Genomic DNA, 15,785 nt, shown 5'->3' on the forward strand with positions numbered 1-15,785 from the left:
CGCATATAACAAGTAGCACTATACGATCGGTTAGGGCCCTTAAGCGCCGCCTAAGCACTAAGCGAAGGCTAGCCGCCTCAATTACGACCAACACCTTTTTCAGCAAAGAAGGAGCCTTTATATAGGCCCCACTTAAATCTACATATTATGTGCGTTGCCTCGAAAGCTCGGAGGATCCAAGACACATGGAAGGGTCCGATAGGTTGGAGGGTCCGAGTGGCTCTGAGGTACCTATGAGTAGAAACATAAGGTTTTGCATCTGGTTTGGGGTGCCTCGCAGGCCGCTTGGGGTCGGAGATCCCAGAACCTTTGAGATGCCTCGGAGTACCCGACATGGAAACAGAAGCACACACATCACATCCAAGGCCGCTTGGAGGGTCGAAGGTACCTCCAAGCCAAACAAGAGAGCGGCACATTGGGCATATTAAGGGGCTCACTCTCACATGGGGTGTGGGTGCCTTTGACCTTGCTTTGATGCATTGATTCTCACACTTCGATCAGTGGCGTATACCCTCTTTATAGCAGGGAATACCTATGACTCAAACCGAGAAATCATCGATAGAAAATTAACGTGTCAGTTTTCTTTATCCTTTTAGTTTAGGGGGTCACAAACCAACTGCATGTTTCATTTCGAAGGGTGCCTGTGTCATGTGTAAACACTCAAAACATAGCTAGTCTTCTAAAGTACGAGTAACAGCAAAACCCTCAACATGGGTAGATGTCCTTTCATTATTCGACGACACGCCATCCTACATGTGGACGACAGGTAGCAACACACCGCCTGGTCAAAGCAGCCACACTCCCACTGACACAGTCGAGAAACCACCGTCCACGTGACCGCCACACATTGTGTCAGTTATGATGGCCCACATGGTGAGCCCCATAACCATCGCCTCACCATTGCAATCGCCGGCGCAAAGGATGTTACCACTAGCTTGTCGATGGCTCGCATGGCAGTCTCTAAAGCGGTGGCCCCCCGTAGCCTCACACCCACTCCATGCATCACTCGTGATGCGTTTGGTTACCCACATCCACCCCAACCAAGCCCATGTGGGAAGAATTTCGTTCGTTTGCTTGGTTGGGTCGCATCAAAAGCTGGCCCGCACAAACCTTAAAGCACCTCTGGGCCTAGCTCTGGGGGAATGGCCGAATTGGCCATTTTGTCATAGCCAGGATCAAGCGGTGCAACCCGTGGCACACGAATAGGCGGTCTCGAGAAGTCATGTTGTTTCCCGAAGCGGCGGCATAATTACCCTCACCGCTCTCTCTCCCCTCTCCCCACTCTCACACCGGCGATAGCGAACAGCGTAGCGACGGACTACAAGGCAAGCATCGGCATCGGTCACCAGTTCACCGGCAGGACATTAGTAATGGCGGTAAGCCCTTGCCCTCTCTTTCGATTTACTACATTTTATTCGCAGTTTAGATTGGATTTCCGGACTCGATTTGAGCGTTAGGGAGAGGATTGAAATACAGAAGGGGTTGGGGGATTGGATTCGCGCACTTGATGGATTCTAGGGTTCATACGTGATTTTTTTAGTACAATGGGGTTGGGGAATGGGGGTAAATCTACCTTAGAAGCACCTATCCTAGACTTGGCGACCTTGGAGGCGCTTTCAGCAGCGCAGGGGGCGTAGCCTTCTTGTTGTCTTCCACCACTGCCTCCAACGCATCATCCACAATCTCCTCCTCATCGTTTTCGTCCAAAATGATAGGCCTTGCACAGTCGCCTGGCGCCACTGCCCTGACCACCAGCTCCACAGCATCATGGTCATCCTCCGACACCACCGCGACGGCCAGCTGCTCTTGACGAGCCATGTACTGTCTGTACTTGGCCCATCTAGCCCTCTGACCAGCATCGTCGGACTTGGCCTGGTCCATGGCCCAGCGTAGTATGTCCACTGACATAGCGCCTTTGACTGGGTCAGGAGTCAACTCCTTCAACTCCTCTGCCATCGCCTTCTTTACCACAGTGTCTGCCTCCTTATGCTAGTGAAGTTAGAGCACACTTCCATGGTGTTCTCGAACTTGTGCGGTCACCGAGCAAGCAGCCAAGGAAGAAAACCCTCCATCCAATGCCCCAGGGGAAGGGGTTGGGGATGGGGTTCATGGCGATGGAGAGGTGGTGAAACAGAGACGTAGAAGAGGAGTGATAGTGAGAGACATAGATGGTTTGAGTGCGGTTAGTAGGTACAACACTATTATTAGGAGCTACTTTAGCTCTTCCGCGGAGAGATATTAAAAGAAGCTTACCCTATTCTACAATGTCTCTATTGGGATGGGCAAGTAGGTGGCCTTTGTTGGGTAAATATATGGGCTTTGGATGATAGGAATGAATGTTGATCATCCTTTGAACTTTTTGCTATTCATAATGCATATCGAGATGGAGAACACGAAGGCAAGAAGGTAGTGGCGCATGGAGACAAGGGCAAGGAGGTGTTGGCGCCCAGAGACAAGGGCAAGGAGGTGGCGCCGGTCTTAGAGAAGGACAAGGAGGTGGTGTCGGCCTTAGAGAAGGGCAAGGAGCTGGTGCCGACTTTAGATGACGACGTAGTGATGGAGGAGCCCCCCCCCCAGCGGCAAGCGGGGGAACTACGACCACTAGCATGAGGAGGCAGGACCAACCCACTTCTGTAAGGTGATCCTTGCCCCAAAGATGGAGTTTATTCCTATGCCTCTAGGCTTCACAAAGCACTTCCCTGCCGTCTCCCAGGAGTTCAAACTGAAGACGAACACCGGTTGTGCCTGGAGGGTGATAGTTCGGGTGATCAACGACAGGGTCACCCTTGATCAGGGTTAGGCCCCCTTCGCCGTTGTTCACCAGACCAGGATCGGCTACATGGCCACCTTCAAGTTGTTGACTCTCTACACCCTGAAGGTGACCGTCTTCAACGATGGTGGCGTTGAGGTGGAGACCAAGTGCAAGAAGCAGGACGGCGCCTTTGTCGTGAACGTCTAGAGAGCTCTCTACTGCCTGATTGCGCGTGTTGGTTTGGTTTAAGACTATGACATGCTGGTTTGGTTTAAAACTACTTGTTTAAGTTTCGTACTATGTTAAACTTGTTCCTATGCTATCTATTGTGTATCTCTGGTTTGTTCTGCCTGCTAGTGTGCTGGTAATGCCACCACCTCCACGAGGAAGTTACCAGACAACATGTGTTGCATGTAATGAAACAGCCTAACTTGTGTTTTCCTTTAAACAAGCTCACAACCAAACAAAATGCCTTCCTTTTTGTGGCATCCAAGTTAGAGGGTATGCAGGCAGCCAAACAATGTCCAAACGATGGTTTTTAACCAGCATATGCTCAACCAGACCCAAGTGGGACAACTATGCAAGGGGCAAAAACGCTGTGAGCAACCAAACATGTCCTGGATGAATGGAGCTAGTAGGTCCATTAGTAAGGAGAGAAAGTGTAACGACCCGAACCTGATAAGATTCGATGTCTCTGTGCTAGTCCATGGATCAATAGCTAGCACACACAGTACAAGATGTAATATCAAGAATAAACCACATGTCATAATATTACATCATAGATCCAGAATTTAATATAATACATACTTGCATAGCTCAAGCTAGCATACAAACAAAATACAGCGGAGAAGCATATAAAATCTTCATGAAGTCTATCAACACCATAGGCAAATGTCGAGTATAGACATCATAACCCTACATCGTATCACTCACTCGTCGTATAAAATCTGCAGCATGAAACGTTGCAGCAACGAAGGGTCAATACTTTGAATGTATTGGCAAGTCACACAGGGAAATGATATAACAGACCTACTTCTGTATGCAAGGTATATCAAAAGAATGGTTGGCGTTTGTTTTGCCGAAAGCTAATTTTTCCCTGATAACTACATAATATAATAGTCAAATTTTAATTATTTCTTGCTACAATTTAATACATATGGTTGAATTAGGCAATCCAGTTCCAACCGCCCATTATTAAGTATCCCATCAAGTTTTATTATCTGTATCATCTGTCAAGATCATCCAACAACTGTAATGGCCTAGCTGCTCAAATTTGTCCATAACCGGGGACACGGCTAATCATGATTAGTTTTAATACTCTGCAGAGTTTTGTATGCTTTACCCATTGGACCCAATCCGAAGATTGAGACTAAGTCTTTCAGAAGAGGTTCCCTTAACCACCTGACGGCCACATCCCACCTACATATGCTACATCTATCGACACTGTCTGGGCAAGGGTTCCAACAACTGATCAACTAAGCCAGAGCCCATATAGCCAATGGCCGCACATGGAAGTTACTAGTCACTAAGTCTGTCTGATCTTTTTGAACCTGGGCGGCATTCCACTTAGGGTGCACTCTCATGAGCGCATGGCCTTAGAAAAGGTGCGAGACCCCATGATGCCTTCCCTTAACACCAAACAATACCACTTTCGCCCAAAGGTGAATTATATCTTAATTACTACTCATTTAGTTATATATATATATATAATCCTCACATAAGCTCAATGTATACATGAACCACCCCCGTCTACAAAGCATAGCAAAACTACAACTACCATGATCTGCAATGACGGGAAGATAACTCAACAGCATAGCCAAAAATAATATAGTAATCCTATACATGCATATATTCATAGTGTGATATAACTACATGCATAGAAAACAATAGGTAAAGGATGATCAGCATGTAACTTGTCTGGTATATTTGATGAAGATCGTCGCACTCACAATTCCTGATAATTCTACTCGTCAAGCTCCGGGTAATCTATCGCAAGGAAATAATCCAAATCAATAACCATGCCATACAGAAAAATCAAAAGAACAACAAAACAAATATGGCAAAGTTGAGCAACATCAATATAGTTGGGCTTAATATATAATATAGGTTCTAACGGTAATATAAGGTGACAGGTGGAAGAATCAAATTCAAAAGAGTCAATGGTTGATGAAATTGTTGATATATAAGATTATACTGGAGATGGTATGGAACATGGTCAAAAACATGTTGAAAACAACATATCTGTCGTTTGACATACTACATAAGTCATATGGGTTCATTTGCAAAAGAATTATTTGATAAGGAGCACTGCAACCCAAGCTATAGTAGAATGAAGTCTGAATTGAATATATAAATTCAAAAGGACAAAAATATTTGAATATGGAGTTCACATGATATTTCGGGAAGTATTTGATACAAACAATATATGCCAAGGAATCAACCGGATCGGATACATGGTTTGCAAGATATGGCCTCCGGAAGGATGAATTCGAATTTGAATAAATTCAAATTTGAGCAGTTCAAACATGTGAAATTTTGGTTCTACTGTATTCTCCTCGTCGCTACGAGTACACAGGAGAAAGAATCAATGAATTTGTATATACAGACCAAGAGATATAGCTAAACGAAAAATTGGTGAAAATCTGTCTAAAAACATGATTTTGAACTGCGGCTACTATAGCATAGCGCCATGTGTCACATGCAGATTGGCTGAGATGTAGCTGTGCGTGCGTGCTCACTGAGGCAGGGGAAAAACGACGACGGCTTCGGGCGTGGGTGGTGGCGCCCTTCGGTGGCTCTCCGGTGAAGATGAGGTGAAGGGCGGATGCGGCTTGCGATGACGGAGACGATGGTAGCTTCAACGGAGATGGGAGCGTCCGCTGCTGGCCCGCCGTCGCTCGGTGGTGCTGGCGATTTTGGGTGTGATCGGGAGCTCGATATCCCGTGTTCCTGAGAAGATCAGAGGTTTAGGGAAATTTAAAAGACCATGAATAATACTCAGGAAGGATTAGCGAGGAACCGGGGCTCACAGAGGCGACGGAATCGTTCGAGGAAGCTCCGGCAAGGGCAATACTCCGGTGAGATCAGGATTTGTTGAGGAGCTCGATGTGGTGCGGTCCTGGGCAAAATCAAAGCGGAGGGGGTGCATGAGGTTTCCTCGCAGACTATGGAGTGCTCGGAGAGGGGCCGGGCTTACTAGAGTGGCCGAAATCGTTCGTCAGAGTCGCCGGAGTCGGCGGAGCTTGGCGAGGTCCTTACGCTCGATTCCTAGGGGAAAACGAAGTGGCGCCTGTGAGGACTGATCGAGGGATTCGAGAGGAACCACACGGCGGCCTCAGATTGGAAGATGAGCAAGGGGTCGCGTGAATCACGCGGGGTTTGGTGCGGCAGTGGCGGTGCTGTCGTCCACGAACAGGAGACCGATCGGGAGGTGGAAGGAGGCGGCGGGGTCCGCTGTCGGTGGAATAGAGAGAAAGAAAGAAAAAATAAAAGAGAGGTGGAGCGGGTTGTGGCCTACTTGCGATGCTGGGCCAGCTGCGCTGCGGTTGTTCTGCGCTGCTGCTCGCGCGTGGCGAAGAATAGAAGCTGGTCCGCACAGTGCGACCCGATGAATAGTGAAGGTTTTCTATTTACTAAAATAACAGGAAAGAAAATGGATAATGAAGATGCCAAATTCTTTCTCAAATAATACCAGGAAAATTTCTATAATTATGCATACTAATATAAAACAGTGAACATTTATTCCAGCTCAAAATACTTATATAAAATACATATAATATTTTTGTAAACATTACTTTGACACTTATAAAGTGTTCCATAAAATATTTTTGAACTCCGGAGAAAAAATTCAAATGACATTTAAATCATTCCCAGCTCTTTTACATTGAAGGAGTCATATTACCTTCTCTCATATGATTTAATATTTGAGTTAGAATTGTTCTAAATATTCAAAATCCAAATGTGAGAATATTCAATGATTTACTATTCTGTGAGGAAGTCATGTCATCCTCTCTCATTATTGAATTGGAAATATTTTGAATATCCTCAAACCCAAAATAAGAACCAAATGAATAATTGGGAAAGTCCTTTTATTCCCTCTCAATTTAATATTCACTTAAACTCCAAAAGTTTCAAATCCTAGTCAAAATTTACTAACAACAAGCAATACAAGCAAGTTTTAAATTAATACTCCAAAATTGTAAATTTTGGGATGTTACAGAAAGAAACACATACAATCTTTATATGCTCGTATTACTTATTCTGCAACTAAATGCGGGTCTAAACACAATTTGTTTCGATGGAGGACAGTGAAAACAGACAGGCGGGGGGGGGGGGGGGGGGGGCTATTTTGTAGCAGAGGCAATGCATAGAGAACACACGCACATAAATGTTGCACCCACTAATTCTGAAAAAAAAAGTTGCACCCACTGAATAGCTTGAGCCTGAGGCTCCGTTTGCATTTTTTTGCTCTTTTTTCTCTATATAGTATATAAACATAAATATGACTTTCATACACAACAAATTGAGTCTTACAATGCACATATCAACTACTCCCTCCGTCCCATAATATAAGATGTTTTTTGACACTACACTAGTGTCAAAAAACGTCTTACATTACGGGACGGAGTAGTATATTTTACCCAATTACCATTGTGGCAGCACAAGGTCGAATCTTGTTCTGTCCTGATGCTTTCAGCTAAACAAACATGATTTCAAGCATCTCAAAGAACCTTCTCCTCCCATATTTTGTTATATCACCAATGTGACTATGTGGTTATGTGAAGACGATGGACACCAAAGTCAGTGCCCAGTTAAGCAGGGCTGGATCTTATCATCAACACTGGTGAAGGAATCGAGTGTGAAAACAAAGAACTACATCTGCCTTTTGACTTCATGGGTAGAACAAAGAGCTCAAATGAGTTCTCAATGTTATCTTCCAAAGAGTTATTCATGAATGCGGACAGAGGTTACTCGTTCCTTTCCACCCTATAATGGATGCACTCATGCATACTTATTGTCTTGGCTTCTCCTACCTCTTTCCAGGTCCATCTTTCCATCACGGCAGCATCAGCAGAATTGCTTACCAATTGAGTGAAGCCCTGCACACTCCCCTACCAGATTTATCCACTCACTGCTTGCCTGATCACTGTCCTTGTTGCTTCACAATTGATGAAGATAGAAACCGTTTCTCCTGCAAGGCGGACAGCTTAAAATAAACAAGAAAGTTGTGTACTGTAACCCACTTATTCTTTTTGAGAACGTGGAACTCTCTTACACTGAAGTAAAACAAAGGACAAGCAAAGTAACTCTGCTTTGTCGATAATTACTACTGAACATCCATCCATTACAAGGAGATGCCCCCTCGCATAAGAATTCTGAACGGTGGTCAGATGCAGGATATGAGCAACCTAATCAACTGGCACATCTAAAAACTCCTACGAGTGACTATTGTTTTGCGGGGATCACTACTTACTACTTACTAAGCCTTTTGTCCCAAACAAGTTGGGGTAGGCTAGATATGAGACCCGTTCACGAGGATTTCCCAGGAGGTCACCCATCCTAGTACTACTAACTACAAAAATTTGATAGATCATCAACTCTGTAAGATGGTGTCAATATCAATATAGTAATAGCAACAAAGAATGCTCGATGCAATACAAAAATGTGAAGCAGCAGGTTCACAAATATGACATTTATGTCTCTTACCTTGCAAAAGTGCATAAACACCTCAGTGCGCATCCCACATATATACCTCCACAGCTTACAAGGGAACATCAAGGTGGCCGTAGAAAGGATACTATCATCCATTCTACACAAAATAGAAGAAATTGTTGAGCTATATAGCGGCGATGATCCACATCACCCTTAGAAGAAGTGATTATATACCTCAATTGCTAGTTTAGGATGGCATAAATGATAGTGCTTTTCGTGAGTCTGTTTTCGTCTCACATATTGTCAATTCTGAAAAAACTAGGATACCACTGTTATCACATCCCAAAATCACGTTCTGATGCATATGCTCCTTTGCAAAGTCTTAGTTTGTGCCAGCTTTAGAGTTTACATGACTGGCTTCCACCAGTTCATCACAAAGTGTAATGGTCGACTCCAAATTATCCTCATTAAAACTGATGTCAATATAAAAACTGTGAACATCTGGTTCAGCTGTCAAACCCTCCTTTCGCATCTCGTCAAATAACCCTCTTGCCTCAGAAAATTTCTTCTTTTTATTCAGCAATCTTATAAGAGCACTATAAGAGCTTGTTGTGAGTCTAAATCCCTTCTCTATCATTGCATGATGGAAATACAGTGCCTCTTTCATATTTCTTGCCTTACAGTGCCCCTTGATCAATATATTGTATGTGTTCTCATTTGGAGCCACCTCCTGAGACTGCATCCCCTTGTAAATCTCAGTGGTAGATTTCATGTTCTTGTCAATGCAGTACTGCTTCATAAGATAATTATAAGTTACAACATTTGGGCGGACGTTCTTCTCCAGCATCCACTCGAGCAGCCTTTTTCCTCCTTCTACCCTACCTGACATGCAAAAACCATTCATTAGAACATTGTAAGTCGCAATACTAGGCTTAATTCCTTTATCTAACATTTCCTGTAACATGCTGTGAGCCCTGTCAAACTCTCCTGACTTGCAGAGCGTATCTATAAGAGTTGTATATGTATAAACATCTGGTCTAAGTCCGGCTGCTTCCATCTCTGTCATGATCCTTGTGGCCTGCTCCAGATTGCCAAACTTGCACAGGCCATTGATCAGGGAGTTGTATGTGTAAACATTCAGCTCTAACCCCTTGTTGCACATCTCATGCAATAGCTCATTAGCAGCACGCAAATCCCCCTGCTTGCACAGTCCATCAGACAGAGCCGTGTATGTCACCACATTTGGTGCCACTCTTCTCCGCACCATTTCATTGTGAACTCGGAAGGCTTCCACCATGTTCCCTCTTTTGCAGTACCCATCAATGAGTGCTGTATATGTGACCACATCAACATCCAATCCCTTGTCCACCATCTCCTGAAGTACTCTGTCTGCCTCTTTCAACTCCCCAGCCCGACAAAGACCATTGATAAGCGCGGTATATGTCACCCCATCAGCGGCCAACCCTCTCTTCTGCATCTCTTCGAACAACCTTCTTGCAGCTGCCAAATCACCCTTGCTACAAAATCCACTCATTACAGTTGTAAACACCACTGCATCCAACACCACCCCATGCATCGTCATGTCCTCTACCACCCTCAAAGCATCTGAAACCTGCCCTTTATTGCACAGCAATGCAATCACACTTGTATACACTGTCGCATTTGACTCCAGCCCCTTTGCTGCCATTTCATCCAACAGCTTCACCGCATTCTCCAGCTCACCACGATCGCAGTAGCCATGGACCATAGTGCCGTACGTCACAACATCTGGCGGTGACGACATTTCATCAAAATGTTGGCGTGCATCCTTGAGCCGGCCTGCACTGAGGAGCGCCTTGAGGAGTATATTGTGGGAGCAGACGTTCTTGTCGGGGAGTTCTCGGAACAAGGCAATTGCTTCATCAAGGGGAAGGCGGGAGAGCACAGCATTACAGGATTCTGGGGATGGGGATAGGCCGTACTGGCGGAGCCGGCGGAGCAGCTGGGCGGAGGGGAGGCACGGGAGGAGGAGGTCGAAGGAGGCGGGGTCCGACGAGAAGGCCTTGTATGTGAAGATGAACTGCTCGACGAAATGCCGATGAGGAGATGGGAAACGAAGAGCTCGTACAAGGATAGCACGCGCAGTTCCGGGTTCCCGCACGGCGAGATGGGCGGCAATGGCGAAGCATTGGATGAGTTGGGGATGGGGGTGAGGTCGGGAGGGGAAGAGCAGGAGGAGCGGGACCAGGAGGCTGGTGAGGTTGGGGTGGGAGGCGAGCAGGGGGAGTGCGAGGAGCAGGTGCAGCGGGCGGAGGAGGGGAATGAAGGGGAGAGGAGGGAGGGAGCCTGGGCTGGGCGAAGCGAGGAGCGCGGCGGCGAGACGGCGCGCGAGGGCATCGTCGGCCGGCGAGTCGGGGCGGGGAGGAGAGTAGTCCGGGAACGGTCGGGGCGCAGCGGTGGTAGTAAGCGAACCGTCCGTAACCTGCGGTGTGCGGCAGCGGCTGCGCCGTTGCCGGTGTGGGGAGGAGGTGGAGGTGGTAGCGCTATAAGGGCGGGCGGGGCCGACGTGCGGGAGGATGGTTCGCCAGGGGGGTAACCAGGAGGAGCGCTGCGCTGCTGCGGCGGCGGTGCGGCGGAGGAGCATCCGGCGGCGGGTCCAGGAAGGGGAGACCGCCCTGTCGGCGGCGGCGGCGGTGGAAGATAGGCGGATGGGAAAGCACAGGATGTTTGCGGCTTGCGGGAGCTCGACCGCGAGGTACACGAAACTGCAATGCGCGAGAGGCCTCAAAAGCTGGTCAGCCCTTGGATCGAGATCCTGTGGCCCCCGTAGGAACTCGTATATACCACGTTACTACATTTTCATGGATGAACGGCTAAAATATTATTTTCACAAATCACATGACACATGTGGTAAGCAATTCAAACTATTTTAAGCAAAGATCATTTTCACAAAACAAACAAAATTCTTGGATAAAAAAGAGAGAGAAAACCCCTTTTTTAGGGAAAAAAAAGAAACTAGATGATCACTAACTTTCCTTCTTCCTTTGAGAGAGTCATTGGGCTATTTTCTCTTATTCCAAAGAGATAGTTAGAGCATCTCCAACGGATGATGCAAAACAAGGCAAGTGCCCAAAAAAATTGATTCATTTGAACCAAAAACACAATTTTAGCGGACGACAGATGATGTAACTGTAAGTGGTGTTACGAAAAATAAACGTTGTTAGAGCATCAAGAAATACCCACATGGCGAAGTGGAGAAAGGAAAGATGGTGATTCTAGAGTAGTTGCAGGCAGGTAAAGAAAAACCTCACATTCTTTCATGGCAGAAGCAGCAGAAACGCCTTGGAAGAAATCTCCACCATGCTAGACGAAGTTAAACATTGACGGATCGTTTTGTGGTGGGTGAATGTGTGGGAAGCGCACGCATGGTACTAAGAGATGACACATGAGCAGACCATGCCAGATGGACCGACACGGCACGGTCTGGCCTAAATGGGTCAGGCATAGCATGGCCCACCCAGGCACGCCTAATACGCGGGCCGGGTCAGGCCGCACTCGTGCTTTGCTCCCTGGCCAGGCACGACACAACAAGGAAACGGGTCATCCCACCGGCACTTTAGCCCACCAGGTTGCTTGATTTTGGGCTATTTTGGCCTATGTAAGTTGTTTTGAGGGGCTAATATATTAAAAAAATCTAAAAAGGGTGGTGCCATGCCAGCACTCGTGCCCAACCTCGCAGCCCAGGGCACGCCCCTAGGTTGGCCACATGCCCCCCGCCCCCCGGTTATAAACATGTCGATCTAGGCCCGCCATAGGTCGTACATGTGAGCTATCAGGCCAGCACGCTACGACCGCCGATTTGGCCACCTTTGCACAGGAGCAATCATTTTCTCAATGTGTTGGTTCCTTTGATTTGTTGATCCCCCGCTGGAGGTAGAAATCTCTAGGCGCCTTGAGGGTACGTCCTTAGTGTTGTAGAGAACATACAGGTCCCTCATCATCGAGCTGGACTGCAAGGAAGGAGTGGAATCCCTTGTCGATGGTAGCATCAACAGATCACCGGTGGCTAGCTTAGTGGAGGAGACAAAGAGACCCCTGCATGGATCTGACAACACTACTTTGTGCACATCCGTAGATCAGCCAATGAAACCGCACATTTCAACGCGCGATGGTTTGGTTAGGTTTTGTGCCTGATGAACTTTGTAATATCTATGAAAATGAGTGTAAAATTGTTCCTTAATTAATAAAAGCTTGGTTCACCTGCAAAAGAAAATTCAATCGTCTAGCTCAAGAAGTCACGTGCAACTTTGGAGTTTCATTGTGGGTGATGGGGTTGAATTTCACTATATGGAGTTCGCCGAGAACAAGTTACTACTAGCAGATCTTGTCAGTTGAAACCATCCTAGAAGCAGTTTCTCGCCTCCAATCAACCATTGATTGTGACCTCGTCGGCCACCAGATCTAATCCTTCACCACACTCTTGTGACGCCTCAATTTGATCATACACTAATCATACACGCAAACATGTACGATCAAGATCAGGGACTCACGGGAAGATATCAAAACACAACTCTAAACTCAAATAAGTCATACAAGCATCATATTACAAGTCAAGGGCCTCGAGGGCTCGAATACAAGTGCTCGAACTTAAAGAAGTCAGCAGAAACAACAATATCTGAGTACAGACATAAGTTAAACAAGTTGCCATAAGATGGCTAGCACAAACTGGGATACAGATCGAAAGAAGCAAGGCCTCCTGCCTGGGACCTCCTAACTACTCCTCAAAGTCGAATTCCACGTAGAATCATCCTCGGGATCCTCTAGCTCCTGGACTCCATCATACGATCGCAATAACCGGTAAAAGGGAAAAAGAAGTAGCAAAGCAACCGTGAGTACTCATCCAAAGTACTCGCAAGCAAGGATATACACTACATATGCATTGGTATCAATGAAAAGGATAGTATCTGTGGACTGAACTGCAGAATGCCAGAATAAGAGGGGGATAACTAGTCCTATCGAAGACTACGCTTCTGACAACCTCCATCTTGAAGCATGTAGAAGAGAGTAGCTGGTAAGTTCACCAAGTATCATCCCATAGCATAATCCTACCCGACGATCCTCCCTTCATCGCCCTGTGGGAAAGCGATCACTGGGCTGTATCTGGAACTTGTAAGAGGTGTGTTTTATTAAGTATCCAGTTCTAGTTGTCATAAGGTCAGAATACAACTTCGGGTCGTTCTTTTACCGAGGGACACAACTATTCGAATAGATAAACTTCCCTGCAGGGGTGCACCACATAACCCAACACGCTCGATCCCTCTGGTTGGACACACTTTCCTGGGTCATGCCCGGCCTCGGAAGATCAACACGTCGCAGCCCTGCCAAGGCACAACAGAGAGGTCAGCACGCCGGTCTAAATCCAAAGCGTGCAGGGGTCTGGGCCCATCGCCCGTTACACACCTGCATGTTGCGTACGCGGCTTGTAAGCAGACCTAGCCTCCCTAATACAAGAGCGGGCGTTCTAGTCCAATCCAGCACGCGTCACTCAATCGCTGTAGTTGAAAGTGCGTTATGTCGACTAGAGGGGGGTGAATAGGCAATTTTTATGAATTCTTCACTGAGGAATTTCAGGGTGAGGAAATTCCTAAATGAAGAACTACTTGCAGCGGAATAAGTACTCAGGTATAAGCATAACAGAGCAACAGCATAGTCATCATGATGAAATGAAAGACAAACACAGAGTACAGAAAGCGTAAACACAGGATAAGCAGGATGAAGACAGACAGACTGAAGAAATGGGATTGAGGAGATAGAGAAAGTCTTCAGTCAAAGTCTTCAAGCAGTAATGATTAGGTACATCAACACATAACTGAGGAAATGAAAGGGTTGAGGAAATAGAACCAGTTGGCTTGGTGAAGACAATGATTTGGTAGACCAGTTCCAACTGTTGTGACAGTCGTACGTCTGGTTGGAGCGGCTGAGTATTTAAACTCGAGGACACACAGTCCCGGACACACAGTCCTCACCGTATTCTCCTTGAGCTAAGATCACACAAACCTCGCCCAACAGTAGTGGTAAGTCTTCACAGGTGACTTCCAAACCTTCACAGACTTGGTCACTCGGCAATCCACAATTCCTCTTGGATGCTTAGACCATGACGCCTAACCGTCTGGAGGATACACAGTCCTCAAAGGTAACAAGCATCGGTTCCACACAGGAACAATCTCTTCAGTGATGCTCAATCACTTTGGGGTTTGTAGGTTTAGGTTTGGGATTTGGGTTTTCCTCACTTGATGATTTTCGCTCAAAGTCCTCGGAGGAATGGGATGCTCTCAAATGACAAGTGTTAGTTTCTCTCGGAGCAGCCAACCAGCTAGTGGTTGTAGGGGGCGGCTATTTATAGCCTAGGGAGCAGCCCAACATGATAAGATATAAATGCCCTTGTCTGATATGACCGTTAGGTGGTAGGATATTTTGGGACAGCTGGCGCGCGGCACAGCAACGGTCAGATTTGAGGTTTGGATTCCTCAGGGCTATCATGTTCCTCACTGTGTAGGCAATCCGCACTGTCGGCGTTCTGGGAATGGGGGTCCCCAGACTTGCCTGCGTGCGGCCTGCGGCGTGGCTCAAAGGGGGGCCCAGCATGGCCCATCTTCATCAACACAAGCTCAAGACCCTCGCGAAGGTCCAAGCCTCGCGGGACGGACGACAAGGAGCTTCCTCAAGCACGGCCTCATCAGGCTGGCTCACGAGGAGGCGGAGAGTTCAAGGCGGGGTACCTCGCGAGGTGCCCATGACGCAAGCCATGACGACCAAGGGCGCCAGTCGGGTGCCAGCCCACGCAGTGTCCTCCTTTCCTATTTTGTGCAAAGGGAGCAAGCGCAGGCGAGAGCATCAAGCAAAGGCATCCATTTCGGTGCAACAAGACCAAGACCAGCCCAACGGCAGGAAGGAAGTCATTGTGGAGCCCAAGCAGGCGTCACCACCAGAGCCTTTGACAGGCGAGGACCAACTTTAGTCAGGATAAGTGTACCCGATGTTCCCCTTCAAAATGGCCAATTGTTGGCGCCCTTCCCGCTCAATATTTGGGAAGAGGCCCAGGGCCTTTGCCTATAAATAGGACTAGCCACCCCCAGGGTAGAGGCATCTGAATCTAGAATCCAGGAGCTAGAGCAAGATGAGATCCTCACCAAGAAACCAGTAGAGAGAGAGCGACTGAACTCCCCCTAGTAGTTCATCGCACCAGCCAAGAACAGACCCTCGCGAGGCTGTTCTTCCTTGTATTGTTCATCAACAGCCCAAGAGGCAATCCACCACACCACACACTGGAGTAGGGTATTACACCACAATGGTGGCCTGAACCAGTATAAACTCTGTGTCTCTTGTGTTGTTCCTTCCATAG

At 47.0% G+C, this 15,785-nt stretch overlaps 1 protein-coding gene and 1 long non-coding RNA gene across 2 annotated transcripts; both read right to left on the bottom strand.

Moving 5' to 3' along the window:
• Nucleotides 1-5,232: 5,232 nt before the first annotated feature.
• LOC123041188 (uncharacterized) lies at nucleotides 5,233-6,246 on the bottom strand. Its single transcript, XR_006418404.1, has 2 exons — nucleotides 5,782-6,246; nucleotides 5,233-5,701 (listed from the first exon to the last, which is right to left on the bottom strand). It is a non-coding gene; the product is annotated as an uncharacterized lncRNA (long non-coding RNA).
• A 1,367-nt stretch (nucleotides 6,247-7,613) lies between these two features.
• On the bottom strand, nucleotides 7,614-11,134 carry LOC123044690 (pentatricopeptide repeat-containing protein At1g05670, mitochondrial). The gene is made up of 3 exons (XM_044467516.1): nucleotides 8,639-11,134; nucleotides 8,459-8,561; nucleotides 7,614-7,943 (listed from the first exon to the last, which is right to left on the bottom strand). Exon 1 carries the CDS (start codon nucleotides 11,025-11,027, stop codon nucleotides 8,787-8,789), a length of 2,241 nt encoding a protein of 746 aa, XP_044323451.1. The 5' UTR covers nucleotides 11,028-11,134; the 3' UTR covers nucleotides 7,614-7,943; nucleotides 8,459-8,561; nucleotides 8,639-8,786.
• Nucleotides 11,135-15,785: the final 4,651 nt, after the last annotated feature.

Source organism: Triticum aestivum, chromosome 2B (genome assembly GCF_018294505.1).
Source record: "Triticum aestivum cultivar Chinese Spring chromosome 2B, IWGSC CS RefSeq v2.1, whole genome shotgun sequence".
NCBI classification, from domain to species: Eukaryota; Viridiplantae; Streptophyta; class Magnoliopsida; order Poales; family Poaceae; genus Triticum; species Triticum aestivum.

Coding starts and splice junctions, on each gene's coding strand:
- LOC123044690 (XM_044467516.1), bottom strand. CDS start 11,027: ATGCTCCTCCGCCGCACCGCCGCCGCAGCAGCGCAGCGCTCCTCCTGG.